Source organism: Lissotriton helveticus, chromosome 8 (assembly GCF_964261635.1).
Source record: "Lissotriton helveticus chromosome 8, aLisHel1.1, whole genome shotgun sequence".
In the NCBI taxonomy this organism is placed as follows: domain Eukaryota; kingdom Metazoa; phylum Chordata; class Amphibia; order Caudata; family Salamandridae; genus Lissotriton; species Lissotriton helveticus.
This window is the reverse complement of record NC_136069.1, coordinates 104,079,387-104,107,190: the sequence shown is the minus strand read 5'-3', so window position 1 is coordinate 104,107,190 and position 27,804 is coordinate 104,079,387. Positions and strand designations below refer to the sequence as shown.

Here is a 27,804-nt window from a genome sequence, read left to right as displayed (position 1 = left end):
CAATGGCTGTAATCTACCTGCACACATTTTCATGAATGGAGTTACTTGCAGCTATGCTCGAAGACAGATGTTTTACCCCTCATAAACTTACTTTAGAAGGAAAAAGAACCAACCTCCATGCTGCCACCCTCAACAACACTCCTCAACCGCTTGACAAAGTCCTCTTAGATTACACAGTTCAGTTTGGCACTGAAGACAATCTTGTTTTTTTGTAGTTTTGTTTGTTATTTTTGCTTTTTGGTTTGTTTGTTTGTTTATGAGTTCATACAATCATTAAGAAATCTTTGGTTTTGGCTGAATATTTTTAAAAAACAAAACAAGACAAAGAAAGCGACCCTGGCGCATAACAGCACCGTGACGTGGCTTAAATACTTGGGTTTACACTGAACATTTACATTCAAAGAAAATGGTGGAAGGTCCAAGCACATTGTTAAAAGTTAGCCCAGGTAGGACATAAGATTGTCAAATAAAATGTAATATATGGTTTAAACTTTTTGGCTTGGCATTGCAGCAATATTAGGAGTTTTTTAATGCGTTTGTCTTGCCCCAGGATGTGAATGGAATAGTCCCAATCAAATCAAGACATAGGCTCAATGACTTGCCGGGCTAAATACAGACTTGGCAGGAATCCTTTAATTCATTAACATATTTGTGGGACCCCTGGGAGCCAAGAAAGATTAGAATTCACCCTTAGCAATGCAATTTTTCAAGCAGCAACATTCAGAAGCTTAAAAGAAGCGCACAGCACCTCTATCCCATTAATCACCAGGTCACGTGTTGCTATGGGTCATGAGTCAAAATCACTTCAAGAAAGGGCAGTGATGGCAACTCTGTGGGGTTTTGAGAAAGTAAAGCAAAAAACTCAGTCACGAGTTAGAAATGAGGTATACAACAGCTCCTGTACCTGTGGTGGACATAATCCAACACATTCACCCTAACTTTCACTACCAGAGAAGGAAAGAAAATGGACTTTAAAGAAGGACACTGGGATAGTGGGGAGCAGGTTCACATTCACTGATAGATTTAATGACTGCTGAATCCACCATGTTAGTCATGGGCATGAAAGTCAGCATTACACTATCACGTTCATTAGATTGGAATTCACTGAAGTACAGTTGTCGTTAACAGGAACAGCACTGGATACATGTACAGTATTCTGTACCAGTGCTGTTCAAGGGATTAAAGCCACCTTCTACATACCTCCATTTGGACTGTGAAGCAAAATGTAAAGGGTAATGTCTGCCACGAGGAAGTGCCTGCCTTGTGCGAAGGAAGATCTAGGGTGAGTATAAAAGATGAGGGAATGAGACATTTCATCTTCCAGCACAAAAATGTTTCGCAAAAAACCTATAAAAACCCACGAAGACCTGCAACTAGTTTCACCCAGTAATTTGATCATGCAGAAATTCGGGCAAACCATCATGCATAGGTCTGTAGATTGACAAGTGAGGCTGAGTAATTCATGCACAAGGGAAAACCAAAGCTCTTTTATCTACTTCGACTGGCCCCTTGCAATGTCACAACTGGATGAACTCGAAACTGGTCCAACAGGTTGCAAATCTATTCCCTCTACTAACGCACCGCAGGGTTATAGGACTGTTTGCTACAAGTGCCCTAATGTCTGAGAAGCCACTTCCATTAAACACTTAAATGTCAAATGACACTATTGGACTACAAAAACATTCATAATGTAAGAACGAACGCCACTTACAGGCTATTTGCACACAAAATCCTCTAAATAAAGCTTTTCGTTAAAACTTCTGCTAAATGGGTCAAAATTACAGTTCTGCACTGGAATTCTAGAGGGATTGAACACTCTTTGTTCTCTTACATTACTTTATTTGGTTACTGCTGCAGTACAATGAGGGTATTGACAATGATAGGGGAGACTAGGGTTACTATAGGAGGCTCTATAATTGGCTATGGCTTTCAGTGCCATGACTCAATGTTAAGTGTCTCAGATAACTTCTTTTGTTTGAAAAAAGTCAGAAAAATACCTCAAACCAGTAAAACTGTTTTAGTCAAGGTTCTTATATTCAACAGCAGAACCTTGCACACCTATTGGATTTCTTCCCCCCCCCCCAGTTGGTCATGGTCTTTTACAGATCAATGAGAAAGATCACAGTCGTTTCATTGAAGATAACCTGTGGGAGTCACAGGTGATTTGCATTGACATAACTATGTGGCTGGATGGATTTCTCTGACGCAGTACTCATTTACTTTGAAGGACATTTATAGAGCTAGTGTGCAGCACGAGACACACCCTCAAAGTACCTTGACAGTATAAATGCTTCATTGGGTCGCTCTAAACCAACAGGGATCTGTAAAATTCCACATTTTTGTGGATACGTTAATATTTTGGCATTTTATTTATCATGGCAAAGTGCTTTATAAATAAGTTTTCACGTGTCCAAAGTGCTTTAAAAGCAAGTTGCGCATTTTGGTATTCATTTCCTGCAAACGGCACGTGTCACTCTCGACTGGGCTGAAAGTAAAGTTGAATCAACATATCTTGCAGAAAATTAATAAAGAGCTCCTTAACATTAAACTGAGGTGAGGACTATGCATTGGATCTAACGCTAGTCTTTAAGGCAGCTTTAAGTAGGACAGCAGCAGAACGTAAAATGAGCTGCTCGATGCCACCCAGGAGTCTTCTCTGCCCCACCAATTGGTGACATGACCATTGTTTAAGTTCAGAATTAAAGTGTGAAAATGTATTTAAATTGGCCTACTAGTTGGGTTTGATTTCACTCAATTTGCATATGTCCATTTCCTTTCCTCCTGCTGTTCTATTAGCTCCACTGTTGGGACCCTGGAATCCGAACAACATTCTTACTCTACAGAGAAATAAAAGTAAGCCTCGCCTTCCACCCATTTGTGAAAAATATCAGGGTCACTCTTTGAGAAAAGACCATTTCATTTTAGAACCAACAATAAAGACTAAGCTCAGAACAGTGGACATAAATTATTCAAAAAATCTTGAGACTATTATTTTAAACAGAACCTCTTTTCCACCCTAGATGAGCCTCTCATACATGGTAGCACCTCCTCCGCTGGACTGACTCCTGAGTTAAGCTGCTGAACAACGGTCAGCCTCTCTGGTTAAGAGACTTCATCTTCTCAATACAAGCCACAATACATATCTAGCGAAGCTTGAGCAGGAGAGCCCAAAACAAAATGATTAAGGATGAGAGAGAATTGTGACTCTTTGGTAACCTAATTCAAGGAGGAATGAAAAGCACCTACATTCACTGGTGAATACCTCTTCTTGAACAGACTAGGACTGATTTTGAAGACAGACCATGAAGTTTGCTACACAGCCCAGTTTGGAACTCACACCTGGTGTGCCTTTATAACAGAGTTTGGGATAAAGAGCAAAAAAAAACTTCCTGACATGCCTAGAGTGCGAACGCAGTAAGAATCCCAACAGAAAGGAATCACAGGAATCAAGGTTCTGCATGAAGCCTGAGACTTTCAAGATTGGTAAAAGTAAAGCGATAGAGGAAGGAAAACAGGATGAAAAATAACGACATGTTCAACCACTATGAACACAATCCAAAAAGGAAGGATAAAGTTACTCAATTCTAGCAATAGAATAATGGAGTGTGCCAAATGTATAACAAAAGGGCCAGCCAAAATACAAGCAATGAACCGAAACAGCACAAAAATGTGTACCAAATAGAAGACTACCACTATTGTACCAATGGGCACCACTGCAATGGAAAGTGATAATGGGAAAATAATCTATTCTCACGAGGGCCACTACAACATATGAAGAAGAAAATGTGAAAAGCAGATAGGATATAATGACAGTAATCTTGTTAACAACCCTGGGATTAAGTGGTCGGGCCACATCTCAGCGAATAGCTCCCCCAATAACACTGACAACCTTGACATCTTGCACAGACGGCCCCATTAGCTAGGTTGTCAGCCCACAAAAAAAAAAACTTTTTTCAATGGCCCATGCCGTAATAACATGTGAAAAGTTGACCTGGAATCCCTGAGGATGAAAACAGTAACATATGCAGAGATGAGGAGAGAAATATCAGCAGAGTTAGAAAGGCAACAAATCCATAACAGAAAGGAGCCAGATGCTCAGATAGGAACTGCCCGAACGACACTAGGAGAAATGTATGCAAGAGATGGGTGCCAGGCATGCACTGACCACAGGAAAGAAATGAAAATAGAATTCAGTCAGAAAAGGACGGTGACTTAAAAAACATAAAACCCTCTAGTAGAAACTGCTAATTTAAATAGTTTCCACAGTCACCCTGTTGCTGATGAGCACAGCTGAAAATAGCCTGGAAACTAAACCAGCCATCTGACGGTAAAAGAACAGTACATATATCACAATATCCAAAGTGCGAGCAGCACTTCAGTGTCTTTATGTGAAAGTATATCTCACAACCATCGCAATGTGCTGTGTTCAATACATTCAAAAGTATCTCTTTATGTCCATCTCAGAGACAATGCACATTACATTCAGACCTGAAGTGCTGAAGACCGCTTTCTATAGCCTGAAGAAGCATTCTGCACACAATGCTGCTCTTCTCGAAGTGGGTAACAGTAGGAGTGCTATCAAAATTTCAGAATCCTACCAGGATAGAACAATGCCCATGCACCGTTATAAGTGGGGAGCACAGCATTGCTTGTTTGGGAATCACGGTGCTATTTACGGTTCATATAACTGATCAAATTGTGGCAGCCGTACGTGGAAAAAAAGAAAAGATCAACAAATAAAAAGCGTTCGAAATAGAATGAAAAGTGGATCGAAAGGTTGTATGACAGCCAAGGCCCAACTGCTTTCGATTAGGAAAGAAAACAAACTGCCTTTTCTGAGAGTAAGAAGGGCCTAGAATCTTGCCCTTAGAATGGCTAATAGCATTACTTTCAACGTTGGGAGAAATGTGTTGGGGACCCAGAAAAAAGGGGGAAGTGGTACAGAAATAATACAGTGATGCACAAAAAGTTGTTTCTTCAGTTTTAGAGATTTTAGTATGGCCTAGAACCTTTTTGTTTGTTTTTCACTTTTTTTTGGTCTAGATATAAGCAATGAAAATGCATATATTCAAAGAAAGCTACCTTGAAAAGAGGTACTACAGTTGGTATATCTGCGAGTATTGCCTTTGGACCAAAGGGACTTAACCTCTTTACGTTTGCCAATAATTCAGCCATCGCCAATTTCCCAACTACCCTTACAAGAGAAACCTTCCCTATACTAATCTTCTGAATTCTAGCAAGGAGAGGCAGGCATGTGGAAAAAGAGTAGGGTGGTGTAGAATTTGTATGATAAAAGTACACTCTTCATAGAGCACTCCTGTTACAAAGTGCTGCATAGTGATCTATTCAGAAACAACTCTCAGGGTCGTCAAATATTTGCTTTGGCAAGATATGTATAAACTAAAAACAAAAAAAGCATATATTCCTTTTAAGCATAATCAAATTGTCCTCCCAGACCTACAATGTAAAATACAAATAAAACTTACAACTTAATCACGGTGAGAGATCACAATAAACATTAGTTAAATTAAACTCTGAAGCTAGAATTATCTTTACTATTTATAAAGGTCGTTGATCCAGGTGTCTCTTTCAAGCTCACCTAAACAAAGGTAAATTATGCTGAGGTATGTAACGACATGGACAGATGCACACTATGCACAAACATGTCCCCACACCTCTCGGGTGATGACATGCAATGATGTGAAATAAAGTGAGAAGAGGAAATTGAGCATGTGTATGTCAGAAACTCATACATTTGGACTTCTTCTGTAGATACCTCAAGGCATACAAGTACAGCCTGTCCGACTATCCTGGCCAGGCTAAAGTGTGGAAACAGCACCAGCAGGGTAATGGAGTCTGTTTGTAAAAAAACTAGATATAGAAAGAAGATTTACTGAAAAAGTCACTAGACCGGTTCATTTTAAAAAGTAAATTCTCCCCACATGAAGCACCTTTTGTGAAAATGTTGCCTATCTATTGTGTGTGTGTGTGGGGGGGGGGGGGGGGGGGGGGGGAGGGGGGAGCCTTGCCATACAAAAATAACAATTGGAAGTGTAAGTTGTATGCAGAGGCTGTCTGAGAACTTTGGGTGTCAAGGCTTTAAAATTTAGCAAACTACATAGATGCCTGTATAAGTTAGATTTTGTCGAGCCAGGACCATTGCAGATAAGACAAATGTCTTGCAGTAAATTACAATACTGCTTAAAAGTAGGAAGAATAATTCTTCCTCGGTTAGTGTATAAAGACAAAAGAAAACGGTTACTGTATGGCATCCAAGTCCATATATTTGACACAGCACCCTTTCAGGCACAAGACTCAGAAGGAAATTATTAGCCCCTCTGTAGATCACAGCTCCGTTGAGATTTATGTTGGCAGCAGCACAATAAGGTTTAGTTTGAAAATGTACTGACTTCCATTTTGGTACCAAATGGCTCCAAAAAAAAATAAGGTTCCCATCTTTAAAAACAGAGTCAACAATAGGACCAATAGTGGCTGAATATGCCGGAGGAGCTACAACCCATAAATATCAGAAAAATACGAAAGTTAGTTTGGAATCAATGGGCAAAACAGTCTATAAAACAGATCAAGGCAAGGCAACATGGTCACCCACCATCAGAAGATAAGTCCTGATATTTCTAATTGGAAGGTATTGTATGTTGCAGATGTTTTCTGTCTTCAGCCACTAAATCGTCTACTGGCGAGACGACTACAGAGGATGAGGGAGGTACAGTAAAGTGGAGTCCTGGTCACAGAGTGTGAAGAAACAAAGCTAAAACCACCCCTATGATTGATGGCCAAAAGATGAAAAAGAAATCAGCTAAACGGGTATTGGCGCAGCCTGGGATAAAAGGGGGTGGGGGGGGGGGGACCATGAACTCTCCAAGAAGGCAGCTCAAGGGATTTTAGTAGAAAGCATTGGTAGAACAATGTCAAGAGCTCTGCCTCTTACCAGAGAATTAGAAGGGCCTGTAAGACTGTGATAAAGCTACTCAAAGGAAGAACCTTGGAGCGGACAGCACTACATTCATTAATGCTGTACTTGGTATTAGGACGCGAGACCAGAGTTGAGGGAATAGTCACCGATGGAATAAGGCTCATATAGATATTCTGTCAAAACCTTCATGAAACGGTTTCCTTGAAGACAAGGGCCTTTCTTTTACTATACACAGAGTTGAAATGATATGGTTCCCAGCAGGGTTGTAAAGCAATGGAAAATAACATTGAAATAGTGGAACAGTTCGGACTGTGTCTTGTTTCAGATTCGGATCAGCTCCCTTAAACACACAGAAATTCAGCCCTGGCGTAGAAATAATATCAAACTGTAAAGTGACAAGTTTTTGCGTTTGGGGTGACGAATTACCTCCAACGCTCATTCCATACGTTTACTCATTTATCCAAATCTCATACACATGCTACCTCGCCTAACGTGCCACATCTTCTACTGACTCAATCTTTTGTTTAATAAAATGATTCAAAATAACATCGTACATATAATTAATCACATGATTCAAAATAACATCGTACATATAATTCATCACATATACAATAAAACATCTGTTAAAAAAAAGTTCATCTATAAATACATAAGGACATTGTTAGTGCATTAGAGAATTTTCCCTCAATCTAAAAACCATAACAACAAATATATGACAGAGACCCGTCTTGAAAAATTTGCTAATCAATGCAAATAATCAATACAGGCACATGAAAAAACAATTCACATCTAATATGCCTGTATATTCCACCGATTTTAGCAATTTATATGGGTTGATGCGTTTCGGTGGTTAGCACCCTATACTGACCAACTTCTTCAAGACAACAGATTATTTCTCAGGTGTCAGTGTTAATTATAAAAACCCAATAGGCACCCAGCTTGGTCCTTGTTTAATATTTTCCTTATTCATCCAGACCCGCTGTACCTATTAAACGGCTGGGGCGATTGTTTCAAACAAGAAGGCAGGGGTAGACGTGGAAACACGGTACCCTCGTTATGAAGCATTGGGAGGCCTGATTAGGCAACCAGCAGCTCCATAATAGGGTTGGTACTGGCAAGGAAGCCGAGATATTAAAAAATTATGTACATATTTTTAATCCTTAACGAAAGCTCCCTTGTACAACAAGTCACTAACCTGCCAGGAAATGTGAACACCAGCTGGTGTCAACGTCCAAGCCATTTAATAATAAGTACAGGGGGTCTGGATGAATAAGGAAAAGATTAAACGAGGCCCAAGCTAGGTGCCTATTGGGTATTTATGATTAACATTGACATGCGAGAGAATCTGTTGTCTTGAAGGTGGTGGTCAGTATTGGGTCCAAACCACAGAGACACATATAAAGTGCTAAAATCTGTGGCACAAACAGGCATATTAGACGTGAATTGTTTCTTCATGTGCCTGTATTGATTATTAGTATTGATTAGCACATTTTTGAAGACAAAGGTTTTTACCTTTTGCTCGCTCTTGTTTGTCTGTCATAAATGTATTATGATTTTTAGATTGAGGAAAAATTCTCTAATGCACTAACAATGTCCTTATGTATTTATATAAACGTTTACCAGATGCTTTATTGTAGATGAATTAGATTACATATGTACGGTGTTATATTAAATCAATCATTTTATTAATCATTAGATTGAGTCAGTGAGAAGTGTGGCATGTTAATAAGGCGAGGGATCATGTGTTTGAGATTTGGATAAATGAGTAAATGCATGGAATGAGTGTTGGTAATTCATAATCCCAAAAGGAAACATGTCACTTTACAGTTTGATATGGAGCTCTGTCCCTTTGGTTAGAGGGACCCCTCTCTTTTTGGTTTCTTGTAGAAACAATATCAAGCAAACATTGGGTCTAAAAACAGCTAACAGAGTGCAGGACCACATTTCGGGCTGAAAAATCACAGCAGCAGAGATTACTGAAAGACAGATTAACATTACGATGGTGAAAAGACGTCCAAGAACAACGCCTCAAGCAGATGTGAGGAGTACAACATATGCAAACGGGTTTAATTTTTGAATGTCTTGCTCAGCTGAAGGAGAGGATGAAAAAATAGGGAACCCCATGGCAATAAAAAGGCTGCAAACTTCACATTTTCTCACAACTGCAATTCAGCCGTCCAAAGAAAAAGAATCCAGGACTACTGCATGATTGAATACCCAGGGCATTTAGGTAGAAAATTAGCTAATATGCCATACAGTGCAGGCAATAGTGGTCTCTAGCCAATCAGAAAGCCACTATCAGTGACCAGGATACTTCAGAGCTAAACAGCAGAGGATGGCGGGAAAGTTAGCCAGAAGGACAAGATTCTCTTTTGAGCAAAGGAAACCAGCACACAGAACATACATGCTCCAGATGACTAGTGGCACCTGCTGGTCCATAATCCATCAAACTAAAATTTCTAATAAATTAGCTGCAGTTCCAATATAGAATTACCTGGTAATCTGTTGAGCGACAAGCATTTACACAACCTGCGCTTTTTCATCTATGTTTCAGCAGGACGGCTAAGTGACCAACTTATATTTAGCCATCTCAAAGGCAGAACATCTCTTAATTTTAGCTTTGTTTAATTATACCACAACCTGTATATGAGGCTAAGGTTGTCCGGTAATTGGCTACTCTGCTTAGTGTAGCTGAGACTTTGGAACACATTGCAGGCGTTTAACAAACATACAGAAAGGTTTTTTGGGGGGGAACACACAAAGCCCCTGTGCTGTCTGTGTATGTCTAGAGGTATCCACAGCAACACCAGTCCAAGGTACATACGGGACTGTATTTTTATCACAGAAGCAGTCCAAAGGAAAGAATGAAATGTAACTGAAGGATGTGAAAAGAAAAATGTCGATCAAGCTAGTGCTGATGGGTGTACAAAAAAGCTCAGCAGTAATAAAGATATTTCAATAAATAAATATTGTAACTAAATTAGTGTTCCAGAAAAACATGCTGGCACTCGCTCCCGTCCACTACAATACTAAATATCCACCCTTGGAGAAAACAAGGTATCTCCTTTTCAACAAAGTAGAATGATATGGCGCTTTAGGCTCACAGGCCTATACTCGAGCGACAGAATAGAAGAGGCCAATGGAATGGATTGCTGCATCAAATAATTCTTTATGTGTGGATCGTGAGGGGGGCATGATTACGTTGACCCATATTTGACACATGAACCAATACTTCCTAGGCCCTGTCCCTTCTTAATAGGTGCATATATCGCAATGATCTCTAGATCAATGCAAAGGCAAACATGAACCATTTTCCTCCCTTCGTTTTGAAAAGAGTCTGCTTCGAAGTGAGTAGAGCCTCGGTGCCTTCCACAGTGCTAGAGCAGTTACAGGGAGGCAAATAGGGATAGGAAGAGGAGGTGTGCCATGTATTTCTACAGTATATAATCCATCACTAATCTCAAAGCCCTCAACCGTTCCGAAGCAAGACTAAAGTAGTACAGGCATCAGCTGCTCTTGAGCATCTGTAACCACGGCACATGAGAGGACACAGGAGGACAGCTGAAATAAACATGCACCAATACAGCCTCCTACATATTTACAAAACAGATTCTCGTTTCCATAAGGACAAAAAATATATATCAAGTTAGAGTCCGTCCATAAGGACAATTAATACAAGTTACCAAAACGATACAAAAAAAACAGATTAAAACAAGCAGCAACTTCAAAAAATATCAACAAAATATAGTCAAATGAAAAGAATTGTCAGTAGCATCTATCTCATCACTGCGTCTGAACTGCACTTGTACAAACTAGTCCATTAGTACAGCAGCTTGCTAGAAATTGACTTTGGTTCAAGCTTAGTTTAAAAAATACAAAATAACAAATACACACAAGGCTGAATGACATGTTAGTTTCCTGCTTGCAGTTCACTAGATTACAATAATCATCAGGGGACATAAGGAGAAGCGCACACAGTTAAATAAGAAAAATACGAGAAGGGGAAGTGTTCTGCCACCAAGCCGGTCCAAATCAGTGCAGTTTGGATCCATCTGAACGGTATCTCGCATCACTGCAGCAGTTCTACCCCTCTCTGTGGGAAAGGGGAGAGCACACGAGCGACAGAGACTCTTGGGTCCATTCAGGGATCCTTCTTGGACGTTTACAGGACTGAACAGTCAGTCAGCTGAGCGAGGAGATCATGGCCGATTGGCAGTCACCCTGCCCTTCTCTGACAAGGGTTTTTTTTCTCCAGAACTGCATCACAGTGAACTATGTGGATTCTTTCCCACTCCACATTTTTGGTTCATATACTACAGAAGGGTATCAACGACATGAAAGGATTTACTTGCTATTTTAATACACCTTTGTCTGCTCCCTGTGCCATTAGCGACTGGAAGCAGCTTATGGGAATGGTGGATTAAAAGCGCCCACTGCCATTCTTCACAGTTACAAGTAACACCAACTGAAGGCAGAGACAAATCGCCTTGGGGTCGTGTGCAAAGTACCTGAGCATACACAGAGGGTGGGCAGATCAGAGAGAGCCCTGCCAGAATATGATTCTACCCCACATCCAAAAGTTAAAACAATATACACACCTGCTCTTCAACACACCTGAAACCCCAGAGACAGTGCTTGTGTGTGAGGAGCCACTCACACCTACAAATCAGAGCCCTCTCTTACTTTCAAACCATCTACCGCTTGAGGAACAGAAATAAACCCCAACGTATGGAATCTTCAGTGCCATGCTGCACTGCAGCTCCAATACCAACTCTTTTGGAACCTTTTGGTTTATATACACTTTGGGAAATACTTTGTGTCACAGTTAGGACCTGCATTCTTCCTCAGACACACCCTTTGAAATCTGCTCATCTTTTCTTTGATCCATATCTTATAATGACCAGTCATGAGAACCTGAACTGCAACCTTATGCCTAAAGCAAAATGTAGGTTGGAGAGTGCCACCAGATCAGAAACACCATGCAACTCTGCTCAGTAGTTAATGAATAATAAGCAGCAGACAGTGGATAATCCTTCGTACTGACTAGTTGTTACACAGATCAACCTTAGTTAAGGTATCCAACCAAGAAAATATGGGACATATTGTAAATTATAGTACATGCCAACTAAGCAACAAATGCTTATTGGAGAACTTTAAATACCTTCCTTTGAATCAAATGACGCATTTGCATTATAAATCACAAGATTCTTGCTTGGTATTATCACTGAAAATATGAATCTTGCTAACACTGTTCAATGACTAGGCCACTGTCTTTAAACACTCACTGAGAGGGTGAAATGGGTATGACTCAGGTATTTGGCACACTCGCCCTTCAGCTGCTTCCATGAAGGGATTAAACGCAAATCACTCCATTCCTCTAAAATTAAAGAGAAAGCTGAGAAGCGGAGGAATACACAGTAATAAACAAAGACCTCAGCAGGGGACGAAAAGGAAAACCCACTTAATTCCATCAGGTGGAAGCCCACCAAATCAATCTGGAATAAAAAAAGATATGCATCCAACTCATTATATTTACATGCAGATGTCTGTAAAAAAAGATACACCAGTGACACAGGCCTGCCTCAATTGTACCAGTTATGAAAGGAACCCCAATACTACAGATCTGATTATAAACACCTTGCATGACAGAGGCCTGCACAACAGACCTATACAATGATCGTTAAAACAAAAACAGCAACAAATTAAAGATTTCTAGACCAACCCGAAGTCTCTTTCCTATTTAGGTTACCAACCTTAACTTGTCGTTATGAATGCTGGAAATGAAAAGTAGTCCTTCTGCTTTTGGGGCATTTTTTGGTATTTTTTCCTTTTTTACATTTTTGGTTAGAAAGTTCTCCCGTCAGTGAAGAGATCCTGAAAGGAGAATGTTTGTTATAAAATTAGGCAATTGTTCATCCATCGTTCCGGTCTTTGTGTTAGTTTTAGTCTTCCTTTCCTCTTTCTCTCTCTTCCTTGACCCTTCCAACAGGGTGAGAGTCAGAGAATCACATTTTCAGTTATTAACCAGCTGGCAGCTGATTACATCGCGGACTGAAACGGGCTGGATAGTCCTCTCACTGCGCCTTGGAGGCAGTAGTGGTGGTTGAAGTAGCCCCGCTGAGAGAGGCCATAGTAAAGAGCGAGTTCTGGATGGACTCTGCTGAGGCGGAGGTGGCATGTAGGCTGGTGACTGTTCCAGTGACCCCTGCGGTTGCTGCAGAGACCAGGCTGACAGGGTTGCTGGTGAGCAGAGAAAGGTTCTGGGGGCTCAAGAACAGTGGACCAGTCACGATGTTGGAAGTCCCTCCAGCGTTAGAAAAAACCAGATTCCCAGATGCATCAATTGATATTGGAAGAGATCCACTGGATGCAAGGGCTAAAAAGGAGGCAAAAGGGGTACATAATTTAGTAGCTACCAACGTCGCAGAGAATTATCTTAGACTAAAACAGAAACTAAAATGTCACAAAACAAAAATCAGTAACTTGTTTTTTAATTCATGAAGTATATATAACAAGCATTGGCATAGCCAATAGATCTCGCTTTTGGGACCTTGTGTGTTTAGCCAGAACTTATGGCTATGTTGTAGAGCATTGTGGCTGATGTGTGCGTCTGGTCCCAATGCACATCCCCTCCACTCCACCTCCACAAGAGTGCACGTAGTAGAACTTGCACAGCGTAAACAAAAGCAACGCAAAGCTTGAAGCATGCAGACACTAGGTAGGGTTGTGCTAGTCAGCGTGAGGAAAAGTTGCACAAACCAACAGAACATAGCTGGCGAAAACAAAGAGAAATCAGCTGAAAATATGCTGTGCGAGTCAGCGTAGGACAACCCAGTAGCCAAACGACACTGCCTGGGTACGAGGAGCAAAGTTCCGATTGCCTGGGCCACGTGAAGAAGAGAAAACCAGCCAATTACCTGGAGGAAGCAGGCAAAGACTCCCAATGAGGCTGGAGGAAGCAACACAACTTGCCTGACCTGCATGTAGTACCAAGAGGCAACACAGGCAGCCGATGGAAAAAGGAGACAGCAGAAATCGGCCAATAGGCAGTAGTCAGGAATGCTCCGCAGTGAGGAGAAAGGGCTGGAGAGGCTGAGCCATAAGCGGGGAACAATAAAGTTAAATTTGAAAAGAAAGAAAAAAAAAAGTCTCAAGTACCCGCAGGACGCGTCGCGTGGACCAGACACACACAGCGTTTGCCTTGTGGGAGCGAGCAGGTTCACCATCTGTTTTCAAGATAATTACAAACAGATGGCGCTGATGCTCGCTCCCGCAAGGGAAATGCCAAACGTGCACAAGCTGCAATAGAAAGCAATGCAAAACGTGCACGCTTTTAGCGAAAATGCTGATCGATTGCAAAAGGTCCCCTTCTATGCAACGCATGCGTGCTGCGTAGGCGAGACCTAAAAATCCCCTCTGTACCATGGCAAAGCCTAAGCTTTGTGCACAGTCAATATTCAGTGGGCATAATAATGACAACAATGGAGGTCATGAAATTAGTGATTCTTGGAATCAACATGGTAATAGTCTTACAAAAGTATTGTGACATTGTAGAGGCAAAATACTGGTGTGTGAAACAAATAAGTAATGTTTCTGTAAGAAAACTAAGGACTCAAACTTAAGAAAGAAAACTAGATATAGAGCCAAATTACTTGCACTTATAAAGTCCAACTACTTGGTTTAATTCGTGCTTGGAGTGTACAGTTTAGCAACACTCGGGGGTGGGAACAATATCTGTTATAATGTAACAAGTCTTTGAAGCAATAACCTTTAGAACTTAGGCAGGGTAAAACAGCAGGGAAAAAGGTCTATCACAGTAGAAGGAAAATCAGCCAGCGAACAAATGACACTACATAGTCTCACACATGCAAGATCTGGAAACACACTTTGAATCAACAACACTTTTTAGGTTTTTAAACACATATCTGTAGGCAATATTACCAGGATTTCGTATTGTGTCCTTTATTCAGCAAATATATGCAAGTAGGTGTTAGGAATATGCTACTTACCTGTATGCATCTGTTCTTGGCATGTAGGGCTGCTGATATTCATATCTTGTGCATAGATCGCCGCCTAGTGTTGGGTCCGGATGATTGCACATTGTTGTCCTGGAAGAGTCTTTGAAGTATCACGAGATAGGTGGCTCCTCCCCCGGACTACAGTGCGCATGGGCATCCTCTCCATCCTCAGATTGTTTTTCGCCATTGTGGCAGGGATGGAGTATGATACAGTAAGTGATGTCCATGCTAGAAATTAAGTCTGAGTGCTACAGATGCGACAGGCACCGGGGAGGAGGGAGGGCGATATGAATCTCAGCAGCCCTACATGCCAAGAACAGATGCATACTGGTAAGTAGCATATTCCGTTCGAGGCATGTGGGCTGCTGAATTCATATCTTGTGCATAGAATGTATAGCAGTCTCCCCCCTAGCGGCGGTTGCCCGTGCCAGCTGCAGCAGTTTGAAAAAGAGTCTTGAGTACAGCCTACCCTACAGCTGCCTGCTGTTTGGTGTACATCTACACAGTAGTGTTTGGTAAATGTATGTATGGTAGTCCATGTGGCTGCCTTACATATGTCTTCTAGAGGAATGTTTCCTAGGAAAGCCATGGATGCCCCTAACTTGCGTGTTGAATGCGCTCTTGGGGGAACTGTTGATGTGCGTTTAGCTCTTTGATAACAAATTTGTAAGCACTTAACAATCCATCTGGCTATACCTGATTTGGAAATGGGGTTGCCTTTGTGCTGTGGTGAAAAGGCAACAAACAGTTGCTTAGTCTTTCTGAAAAGTTTTGTTCTGTCTATATAGTACAGGAGAGCTCTTTTAACATCTAGGGTATGTAGAGCCCTTTCTGCCACTGATTCTGGATTTGGTTAGAATACTGGCAGTTCTATAGCTTGATTTATGTGAAACTGGGATACCACCTTTGGCATAAATTTAGGGTTTGTTCGCAGTACTACCCTATTTGCATGAATTTGTATGAATGGCTCCTGAATAGTTAGGGCCTGCAGCTCACTAACTCTTCGAAGTGATGTAATCGCCACTAGAAAAGCCACTTTCCACGTTAGGAATTGTATCTCACACGAGTGTAGAGGTTCAAAAGGAGGTCCCATTAGTCTGGTTAGAACCACGTTTAGGTTCCAGACAGGTGAAGGTGGGTGTCTTGGAGGAATGATTCGTTTGAGTCCCTCCAGGAAAGCTTTAATAGCAGGTACCCTGAAGAGTCAAAGGTGCTGCCTGTTCTGAAGATAAGCTGCCACCGCAGCTAAATGTATACGTATGGAACTGTAAGCTAGATTGCATCTGTGTAAATGTAACAGGTAACATATAATGTTTTGAGTAGATGCAGATTTATGTCATTGTTACAATAGATGACAAATCGTTTCCACTTCGCCGCATAGCATGCACTGGTTGTAGGTCTTCTTGCCTCCTTGATAATATTCATACAGTCAGGAGGCAAGTTCAGGTAACCAAACTCTATGACCTCAGGAGCCAGATCGCAAGGTTCAAGTGTTGCGGATCTGGGTGCTGAATGTCGCCATGGCTCTGCGTTAAAAGACTGGGTGTTAATTGCAGCCTTTGATGAGGAACCACAGAAAGTTCTAGGAACGTGGTGTACCATGGTTGCCGCACCCACGTTGGAGCAACCAGGATGAGTGTCATTGAGTGTTGTCGCAGTTTGCGTGCCACTAGTGGTATGAGCGGGGCTGGGGGAAAAGCGTACGCAAACTTGCCTGACCAGTTCATCCATATCGCATTGCCCTGAGACTGCGGATGTGGCAACCTGGCGGCGAAGCTTTGGCATTTTGCGTTTTCCCTTGTGGCGAACAGGTCTATTTTTGGGTAACCCCACCGCTGGAAGTACGGTTGCAGCACCGATTATGTATCTCCCACTCGTGCATTCGGTGGCTGGGTCTGCTGAGCAGATCCGCCATCTGGTTGTCCTTGCCTGGGAGGTGTTCCGCCATGAGGAAGATGTTTCTCTGAATGGCCCACTTCCACATGCTTTGCGCTAGATGGGACAACTGTGGAGAGTGTGTCCCCCCTCTGCTTCTGTATGTAGTACATGGCAGTCATGTTGTCCGTCCGGATTAACACGACTTTGTTGCACAAATGTACCTTGAACACCTTCATTGCCATAAAGATTGCAATCAGTTCCAGCAGGTTGATGTGCATCCTTTTCTGCTGTGTCGTCCATAGTCCCTGCACTGTGTAATGGAGGACATGCGCTCCCCATCCCAGGAGAGATGCGTCCGTCGTCAGCACTATTTGTGGTACAGGCTCTTGGAACGGTCGTCCCCTGCAAAGGTTTTGTGGGTTCCACCAATGCAGAGAGCTGTATGCGCGACCGGTCACCAACACTAGGTCTGTTAATTGTCCTTGAGCCTGGTTCCACTGCCGTGCTAGGCACTCCTGAAGGGGACGCATGTGTAGTCTCGCGTGAGGGACTATGAAGATGCAGGAGGCCATCATGCCTATCAACTGCATGAACACCCGTGCTGTGAGCGAGTGTTGGGGTCTGAATTTTTGAATCAGTAATAGAATGCTGTTGATTCTTTCTGAGTTTGGCTGCGCCTTTGCTGCCAGAGTGTCTATCGTTGCTCCCAGGTACTGTTGTACATGGGCGGGCTGAAGCTGAGACTTTGGGTAGTTTAATGAGAAACCGAGGCAGTGTAGGAGGTGAATAGTGCGGGACATGTGGCTGGCACATTGCTGGGCTGACTTTGCTTGGATGAGCCAGTCGTCCAGATAGGGGTAGACGCGAATATGGTTTCTCCGCAGGTGCGCCGCCACTGTCGCTAGGCACTTGGTAAACACCCTGGGGGCTGTTGTCACCCCGAAAGGCAGTAGCTTGAACTGGTAGTGCTGATTTTGGATGGTAAACCTGAGATACTTCCTGTGCGCTGGATGTATTGGTATATGGAAATATGCATCTTTCAGGTCTAGTGTTGCGAGGAAATCTCCCTGACTGAGCAATGGTAGAACTTGCTGTAATGTGAAAGTGTTCTGACAAGATATATTGGTTTAGGGGTCTGAGGTCCAGTATCGGCCTGAGAGACCCGTCCTTTTTGGGGATTAAGAAGTACAGCAAGTACACCCCTGTACCTTGTTGCTCTATAGGGACGAGTTCTATGGCCCCTTTTTGCATCATGCTGATGACTTCTTGCTGCAATAAGTGTATGTGCTCTGCGGACATAGGACGGTGCCTTGGGGGTATGTTGGGTGGAGTGGAGGTTAGCTCTAGACAATAGCCGTACTGAATAAGTTGTCTCACCCACCTGTCTGTGGTAATGCTTTCCCAGAACTGTTGTAACCTGCCCCCGACCGGTGTTACATGGTCTGGGGGCAGTGACGAGGCGTCACTGTTTATTATTTGCAGAGGATCGGATGTTGTTATTCCCTCGTCCTCTGCCTTTACTGCTGTTGCCACGGTATCCACCTCTGCTTGTTTTATTATAGGTGGTTTGCGTGCTCCCTTTATTGTATTGAGTCTACTGGGAAGCCTGCCCTCTTGTAGCTCCTCTGTTATTGGAGCGACGAAAGGAGCCTCCTCTGAATTGTTGCGACTGCAAGGCACCCATAGATTTGGCTGTCTCTGTGTCTTTTTTAATCTTCTCTAAAATTTAGTCCACATCAGGAGCAAATAAAAAAATCAGGGTTCACAGGCTGATTTAATAAAGTGGTTTGAATCTCAGGTTTGAACCCAGAGATGCGCAACCAAGCATGCCTTCTGAGCATGACACTTGTGTTGATGGCCCTAGCTGCGGTGTCTGCTGCGTCCAGCGCACATTTAATGGATGCGTTGGATATCAGTTTCCCCTCCTGTATTAGTGTTTCTGCTCCCTCCTTATAGGCATCAGGCAAATGTTGTAGCAGTTGCTCTAGTGTGTCATAATGCGCCCTATCGTATCTGGCTAATAGGGCCTGTGTGTTGGAAATCCTCCAGATATTAGCTGCTTGAGCAGCTACTCTTTTCCCAGAAGCCTCTAATACTTTAGACTCCTTGTCTGGAGGAGGAGCATCACCAGTAGTTTGTGAGTTGGCACGTTTACGAGCATTGGATACCACCACAGAGTCCAACGGCAGCTGTCCCTTAATGTATGTAGGGTCCACAGGTGCCAGTCTGTATTTTCTTTCAATTCTGGGGTTAACAACCCTTGCTCTTGTGGTTTCCTTGAAAATGTCTCCTGCATGTTTAAGGACACCCTTTAACATTGGCAATGTTTTAACTGATTTCTCTGAAGTGGAGAAAGTGTCAAACAAGAAGTCCTCTTCAAATGGGTCAGCATGCATGTCCACATCGTGATTTTGAGCTGCACTTTCTATTAATGCGTTAAACGCTGCTGTATCTTCTGTTGGCGAAGTTTTGACAGGATAAGAAGGAGTATCAGGAATAGTTTGTGACTCCCCCTGGTCATTAGGGTCTGTCCAGGCTTGAGCCTGGTCATCCTGATCATTGTCCGCAGGGTAAGAATATTGTTCATCATAGTCATACCCCATATCCTCATTAGAGCGTGTGGGTGAGTATGCAGAAGTGTCCTGGCCATGGTATTGTACAGCCTCGAAAAGGACAGGCGATGTAGAAGAATCCCTTTTCTTCTTGAGTGGAATTTTAAATTATTCCAGCGGATATTCCGACCTGATCTTTCTTTGATGAACAGTAAGTCTGCCGGTTTCGGAGTCGATAAGTAGCTTCGACTGATTGTCATAGGAGGGCTCCTGGTACAGAACGTCCTCTTCCTTAGGATGACTCCTTTTTCCAAGGGACACCGTCTTGGGTGTTCCGACCCCCGTTTTCGGATCGATCGCCTTAGGGCGTGCAGTTGGGGGCAGCCCGAATTTTATCGGTGGTATAGCGTCTTTAGACAGACTGACCCTTTTCGGTGCCGGCGTCGATATAGGACATACCGACTTTGCCCTGTCGTCGTGCCTTTGGCCTTGCGTCGACTTCGGTGCTTGTGGCGTCGGAGGTGCGCTCTTTTGCCTCGATTCGACTTGCTCCTTGGAGGCGCCTTTGTGTTTTGGCTCGAGGGCTTTGACGGGCGGTGGTCTGTCGACTCGGTGCTTCGGATCGAGAATCTTCCGAGCCTGTAGTCCCTTGTTTGTGTCGCTGTCCGTCGATGTTGACCTCGTCGGTTCGACGTGCTTGGCTTTAGTGATGGACTTTAGCGCACCAATCTTTGGCTCGACACCCTTTATGTTCGACCCCGCAGGGTCTTCGACACTTTTTTTGTTCGTCGGCTCCGAAGTGTTCGAACTCTTCGATCCGAAGACTGTTTTCAGCAGTTTCGGTTTCGTTTTTGACTCGGTGGCTTTCGGTTTCGCTTTCAGTAGTGCGACCAATGGCTCGTGTGATATATTCTTATCCGGGCCGAGACGCGGGGCTATAGAATGTTTGTCATGATCTTGGCTAAGGCCTTTTGGCGATGCCTCGACCTGAGCCTTTGGAAGATTTTCGGTGTCTTTTTCGGGCCCAGTACCCACTGCTGGGCCTGGTTCATCGCTCGAGTCGTCATCGACTGCTCCAATGGGGGACGCGTCGTCCCTTACCTCGTCGACGTTTTCCTCATCGACGTGTTATTATTTATTTATTTATTATTTAATCTTATAGAGCGCGACAGCTACCCGTGAAGGTCTCCCGGCGCTAAGATACTGCTGCTAAAAGGATGGTTAACCAGATAATTATAAATCAAAAAGCCAGGTCTTGGCGGCTTTACGGAAACATATGATGCTGTCCTCGGACCGAATGGCCAGAGGAAGAGAATTCCACATCTTGGACCCCAAATAGGAAAAGGAGCGACCTCCCATTCTGGAGAGCTTGACCCTGGGAACAGAAAAGAGACATTGGGAAGAGGAACGAAGGGGGCGGGAAGGAAAGTAAGGTTTCACTAGGGTCTGTAGATAACTCGGAGCCACCTTGTGCCTAATCCTATGCATGTAAGTAAGGGCCTTGAACTTCACTCGGTTCTCGACCCTTAGCCAGTGTAACTCCCGGAGGCGACTGGATATATGGTCAGTTTTGCGGCAGCCGCTAAGAAGGCGCGCTGCGGCGTTTTGGACTAGTTGCAGGCGACGGGTGACGGTCTTGGCCGCCCCCAGGTAGAGCACGTTGCCGTAGTCCAACCTGGAGGTGACCAAAGCGCCCACCACCGTCCTTCTTGTGTCAACAGGCAGCATCCACAAAATTTTGCGGAGCCACCGTATAATAGTGAAACATATAGCAGACACTTTGCTAGCTTGGCATTGCATTGTTAGGCCTTTGTCCATAACGACGCCCAAATTCCGTACGTGCTCCACCGGTACCGGGAGGGGACCCAGATTTGCAGGCCAATGTCTGGAAGTCCACAGGTTGGGCTTCTGTCCTAGGACAAGGACCTCCGTCTTCTCGCCATTCAGCTTGAGGAGATTACAATTCATCCATTTTGCTATTTCTCCAAGACCAAACTGAAGGCGGGAGGAGGAGGCCTCGCCACTATTCGTGAGCAAGAAGACAACCTGGGAGTCGTCGGCATATGTGAATAGCGTAAGGCCGACATCATCAGCTATGTGGGCCAACGGGGAAACATAAAGATTGAAGAGTAGGGGACTAAGGATGGAGCCCTGAGGAACACCATGAGGCTGTGAATAAGTGTTCATCGTCGTCTTCATAATAGTTGGATTCGTACTCCGAACCTGGATCAGACGGCTGGTCTGGATCCTCAGTCTCGACGACCTCATCGTTGTCTTTATCGAAGATATTCACCGGGTTGGGCGCTGGCTTCGTCATCATTTGTCTCACTGCACGTCGGAGCCGAAGCGTCTTCTTTGACCGGAATCGAGCACAAGCTAGACAGTTGTCTTCATTGTGGTCGGGTGATAAGCACTTGTTGCACACCGGGTGTACATCGATGTGCGATTATTTAGAATTACAAAAGGGGCATCGTTTGAACGGGCTCCATTCCATCGACGATCGGGCCTCTGGTGTCGAAAAGGCCACACGGCTCTCTTCGACGTCCTGCTCGAAAAGAACTGGAACAAGAACTCGGCACCGATCGAAAACAATACCGACGACCCCGAAGGCCTTTTGGCCTTGTAGAAAAGTTTCCGAACTTGAGTAAAGAAAAGTACATCCGAACCCAATGGCGGAAAAAAACAATCTGAGGATGGAGAGGATGCCCATGCGCACTGTAGTCCGAGGGAGGAGCCATCTATCTCCTGACACTTCGAAGACTCTTCCAGGACAACAATGTGCAATCATCCGGACCCAACACTAGGCGGCGATCTATCAAGATATGAATTCAGCAGCCTACATGCCTCGAACATATCATTTTGACTGACTTATTTTCAAAAAACAAAATGAAAGAAAGTAAGGCAAGTGGAGCCATATAAGGAGCTTTGAACAGTAGGCCTTTAACACTGCACCTTTCAGCTGCTGGTAGCTCCAGTATCCACCATGCTGTGTACAAACGCAGCTAATTACTTTAACAATAGCTTAGGATTCCTGAATTTAGATCAATTTCCATCTAGGGAATGAAGGCGAACCAGGACTTCTAAAATGGTTCCTTCACTGTTCCGTCAGTGGATCTAATTAACGGTGTAGAACCTGCACAATATTTTCCCACATAAGGTTTTGGCTCCTTCTCTAATGGGCGACCATTCTGCGACGAATGATGGATGCAGTCAACTTGTATTTCAGCAGAGCATCCAACTCACATCCTCGTAGGACCTCATAGGAATGAAGAGGTTAAGCAGTCTTGCTAAGAAACTCATGTTGGTCAACTAGGATAAGCATCAGCAAAGGAAGCAAATAAATGTAGTTCCGGCTAAGAAGGTAGGGTGACAACAAGACTAACTATAAGGAAGATCCTTTTTGGTGCTCTGAAACATTGAAAAGGGACGTTTGTGCATTTTCCTACAAGAGTTTATAGGCCTCAATGGACGGGATATGTACTGCAATATAGACTCAACCTCAGTTTCTGAGCACCATCCACGAATGCAGTGAACACAAGCATTATTTATTTTTTATTTTATTTGATGCTTAGGTGTTAAAGTGATGCAGTTACTAGACATAAAAACTTCGATCTTGTTTATCCTTTTCTCCAGTGAGTTTGGAATAATGGTCTCCAAATCGTTTTTTTCAGCATAGAACTTACTTTACGGCTTCATTTTTCATTATTTTTCATCTGTTTCTTTCATTATAAGCAGAAATCTCTTCAGCTACATTGGTCTTCAAGACCCACCGTTTTTTAACTCGAATGTACCAGTCTCTTGCAGCTAAATAATGTTACAGTTTTGTTATCGATGCACATTTAGTCATCTTCAAATTTTGCTTTTGAAGAAAAAGCAAATAAAATAAATAAATACTAAACAGTAAGAGAAACAAACAAAGGAAAAAAGCAAGCAACTTGAGCGGGACAGAGACGGACCAGAAAAGAAGTAAATGAGCTTGATTGGGGGGGGGGGGGGGGGGGGCAATATTAAGTGCAGGAGGCAGAATTTGAGAGAGTGGAAACAGCACAAGGTAGAAAGCGTGAAACATATGCTATCATTGCTAAAAGAAAAAGAAAATGTGTGATAAAGAAGAAGGCTCCAGTGGAGGAACAAACACAAGATAAGGAATGAAAAGCAAAGACAAATAATAAAAACGTAAGAGAAACAAACAAAGGTAAAAAGCGAACAACTTGAGCAGGACAAAGATGGGCCAGAAAAGCAAGACATGAGCTGGAATGGGGAGGGAGAAGCAATACAAAGTGTACGGGGCAGGATTTGAGAGAGCCCAAACAGCAAAATGTAGAAAGCTTGAAAACTCATGACTCAATGCTAAAAGAAATGAGTAATTTCCTAGATACAAGTAGTCCAATCAAAGGGGCAGTAAGAAAGAAAGCTCCAGAAGAGGGACAAACACAAGAAGGGAAGGGAAATGCATCAAATAAGAAGCAAACAAAAGCAAGTGACAAGAAAGCCAACAAATGACGAGCAGTGGGCTAGCTCCAAACCCACTGTAGGTTTTTGGTATAGTCCACACAAGGTATTTTGACAACAGTCAGCTAAAGGCTGCCTGAAAGGAAGACCTACCCACTTACCTCCCTACAGACTATAATCCTAGAGCTAAACATACATACTTTTCCTTAGAAATAATGCCTATATTTGCCTAGGACTACATCATAATATTTCATCTCTGGAAGCAGTACTGAAACTGCAACACATGTGCTGGCAATGTTCACTATTTATACTGTTCAAACAATCTCATTCTAGATGAGTAAATGACTTGCCTTCAGTTAGGTTCTTTCTAGTGGATTCAACCACAGATTCTTGTCCCTTCAGGTATCAAACTGGATTGTAAAAGTTCCACAATAGCTCCAGCATGCCGATAGGAGGCCATCAGCGTCTGTGGCGACTCTGCCCCGCCTCTGGACAGGACAACATGTAGCTGCATATAGGTACCAACTCTGCACATGACCATCTGTTAAGTAATTATTTTTCACACCCTCTGAGACGGATGTGGAGCATAGCTGACCGATTAAATTTCATTTTATAGTCTTTGAAACTAACCTGGGCCCGCTGCAGAACGGGGAGGCAGCTGGATGGTGAGGAACCTGCAATTAAACTATCCACTAGAAGGATCATTAGTAACTTATTCTTCTGATGGATTCTTTTAACCAAAGATTCTTCACCGTATGAATCCACAAAAAAGCAATATCCCCTCCAAGAAGGCGAGTCTGAGGACTAGACTTCACACCAGGAAATTCAGCAGTGCTGAGCAGGCAAAAAGGTGCCCTCCATTGGCTTGTGAATGGATGCAGTAGTGCCTGTGAAAGTATGGACAGATGCCCACGTGTCACCTTAGCAAATGCCCAAAATCAGAATGCCCTCAGCCAAAGCTCTAGTCATGGCCTTCACCCATGTGAAATTACCTCTGAGAACATCAGGAGCATCCTTTATGGCACAGTTTAATGCAAAGGACAATCCATTTAGATTAGGTCCCTTTTTGGACCATCTTTTTCTATTTTGCATCAGCAAACCTATCAAACATGCGATCAACAACACAGTACTACTTAGTCTTATTTTATAAGGTAAGTGCACAAGGTAGGGCCAAACGAAGTAGCCTCTCTTCCTCTTTATGACAAGGCAAAGAAAAACACAGGTGAAGTGTGACAGACCAGCTTGTCAGGAAAGAATGGAGAATCGAGCTGTTGATCTGAAGAACAAGTTACTTACCTTTGGTAATGCTCTCGAGGTGGATATTCCATCTGACTGCAGATTCCTCACCATTCAAATATTCCTTAGGCATCCGACTGGATCTGAAGTTTTTATAGCAGTACTCCCATTTGCAGCTATATAATATCCCACCAACTATATGTTGATGTAGTTCAACCCTGCAAGTGGCGGGTCAGAGAAGGATATAAGGACACCATAAGTTTCTTGCTTGACTTTTTACGCTTTGTACCTGGATCTGGAACTCTGCTCTTGTTAGTCGGTTGACAAATTTCTTCCAAAATCACTTCCAGTGTGCTTGGGAACGATGTCACCATCGAAGAATACAGGGTTCAAACTGTGCCACGACTGTAGGAAATAGATGCAGACGACAGACCTGCACGAGGTGTGCCAATAGTGTTTGGACTCGTGGGAATCCGTGGGTAGAATTAATCGGCTCCATGATATGACACAGAAGTGACTGCAGTGAGTAGGAAATGGTTACCATGTAAGAATCTGTTTGTGTAATAGTAGAGCTGTAGATTCAAATGCTATGCGTACTCCTGACATCTAGTGTTGGGCCCGCCTGTGTGCAAATTGTTTTTCTTCGAAGAAGTCTTTTGAGTCACAAGGCAGTGGTGACTCCTCTTGCTGGTAATGCATATCATCAGTTCTACTGTTAATCTAAGTTTTACCCCACTGCGAGTGTTGCATCAAATGTGAAGTGAAGAATAGAGAGATGTGCATGCAAAAGAAGATAGCAAAGGAGATTGCAACAGCCACTAGCGTCCAGGGAGGAGGATGTTAGCAGGTGAATCTACAGCACTACATGCAACAAACAGATGCTCACATGGTAAGTAACATTTTCCATTTGAGGCATGTGTGGTTGTAGATACACATACTGTGCATAGTCTGTAAAACAGTCCTTATAAAAAAAAGCGGTGACTAGCCTGTGGGTGTTGCAGTAGATTAAAAGAGTGCACAAAGATACATTACCTTGTTGGTGTGCTAGTACAGTCATGAAATAATGCTTCGCGAAAATGTGTGGTGTGGACCAAGCATCTGTTTTGCAAATATCAGCTACTGGACTTTTATAGGCTCCTATCTTTCCAAGTGGAGTGGGCATAGCATGCCAGGATGCATTTGTTGATCATTTAGCAATGTCGGACTTGAATAGAACCTTCCCGTGGCATGGATTGGAGAAAGCAACAAAGTTGCTGTGTCTTTCTAAAGGATTTAGTTCCGTCAATGTAGTAAATGAGGGCTAGCTTTACATTCAAAGTATGGACAGCCCGTCCAGCGAAAGAATCAGGTGGTGGTAAATACACAGGAAGTTCAATACAATGATTGAGGTGAAAAGGAGAGACCACCTAAGGGAGAAATTTGGGATTGGTACGAAGGACAACCCTATCTCTATGGATTGGGGAGAAGGGTTCTTCCACAGTTTACTAGAAAGGAACTCCAAGAGGCAGGAAAGGAGGGGCTCAAAATAGAGGGCCCAGGAGTCTTCTAAGTACAATGTTGAGAATCCATGCCGGGACCAGTGGAACCCGAGGAGGAATATACCTTTTCAGACCCTCCATGAAAACTTTAATGACTAGAATCCTGAAGAGAGATTTATTGGTTATAATGAAGGTAGGCAGCCATAGCGGCCAAATATAGAAGGATGGAGGTGAAGGCTAGACCAGAAACCTGCAGATGTAGTAGGTAAGAATGTCCTGGACTGTGGCTTCAAAAGGATCAATGTGCTTTCAGTGACAGTAGCACACAATCTTTCCACTTCTCTGCATAGCAGCCCCGGGTGGGCTCACCCGGGGCTCATTCTCACTAATGCATTCTGGAGGAAGGTTGAGGGAACTGAATTCGATGACCTCAGGAGCCAGATCGCAAGGTTGAGCGATGCAGGGTCTGGATGGCTGATTTCTCCATGGTTCTGTGGTAGAAGGCCCGGCGTGTTGGGGAGCCTCTTGCGCAGAACCAGAGGCAGTTTGAGCAGAGTTGTGAACCGTGGCTGACAAGTCCATGTGAAGCCACCAGGATGAGCGTGAGGGAAGTCTGGCGAAGCCTCAATACCAAAAACAGAAGAGGGAGAGGCGGAAAAGCATATGCAAATATCCCTAATCAGTTCATCTATAGTGCATTGCCCATGGACTGTAGGTGTGGGAATTTGGAGGCGAAGTTTGGGTATTTGATGCTTTTTGTGGTAACAAACAGGGCTATTTCTGGAAAGTAGCAGAGGATGACCTGCCAGTGCAGTTACCACTCATGGACATGTTGCCGCATCCAGCTATGGAGGTAAGTAAAGACTTTGTCCATTCTTGGAAGGTACTCAGACAGCAAATTTATTTGTGATGGAGAGCCCCTCTCCAAATGCTCTGGGATAACTGTGAGAGTTGTGGAGAGCGTGTTGCACCCAGTTTCTGAATGTAACACATAGCAGTCATATAGTCTGTGTGGACAAGAACAACCCTGCCTATCAGGTGAGGCAGGAAAGCCCTCAATGCTAGATGAATGGATAGAAGTTCCAAGTAGTTGATCTGGAGACCCTGTTGAGTGTGCTCCAATCGACCATGCACAGCCCGATCCTGTAGATGGGCCGCCCCATCCCTTAAGGGAGGCATTGGTTGTGATGGTCCTCTGCGAAACAGGTTTGGGAAAAGGCCGCTCCTGCAACAGGTTGTTGGTGTTCCACCACTGC

At 43.5% G+C, this 27,804-nt stretch overlaps 1 protein-coding gene across 6 annotated transcripts in view; it reads right to left on the bottom strand.

Moving 5' to 3' along the window:
- Positions 1 to 12,744: 12,744 nt before the first annotated feature.
- Positions 12,745 to 27,804, bottom strand: part of POU2F1 (POU class 2 homeobox 1) — a 615,583-nt gene continuing 600,523 nt past the window's right edge. For all 6 annotated transcript variants that reach the window (XM_078656693.1, XM_078656695.1, XM_078656696.1 and 3 more), the window contains one exon: positions 12,745 to 13,310. In XM_078656693.1, the coding sequence (XP_078512819.1) occupies positions 13,009 to 13,310 (302 nt within the window). In that variant the 3' untranslated portion in view covers positions 12,745 to 13,008. The remainder of the gene's footprint in view (positions 13,311 to 27,804) is intronic.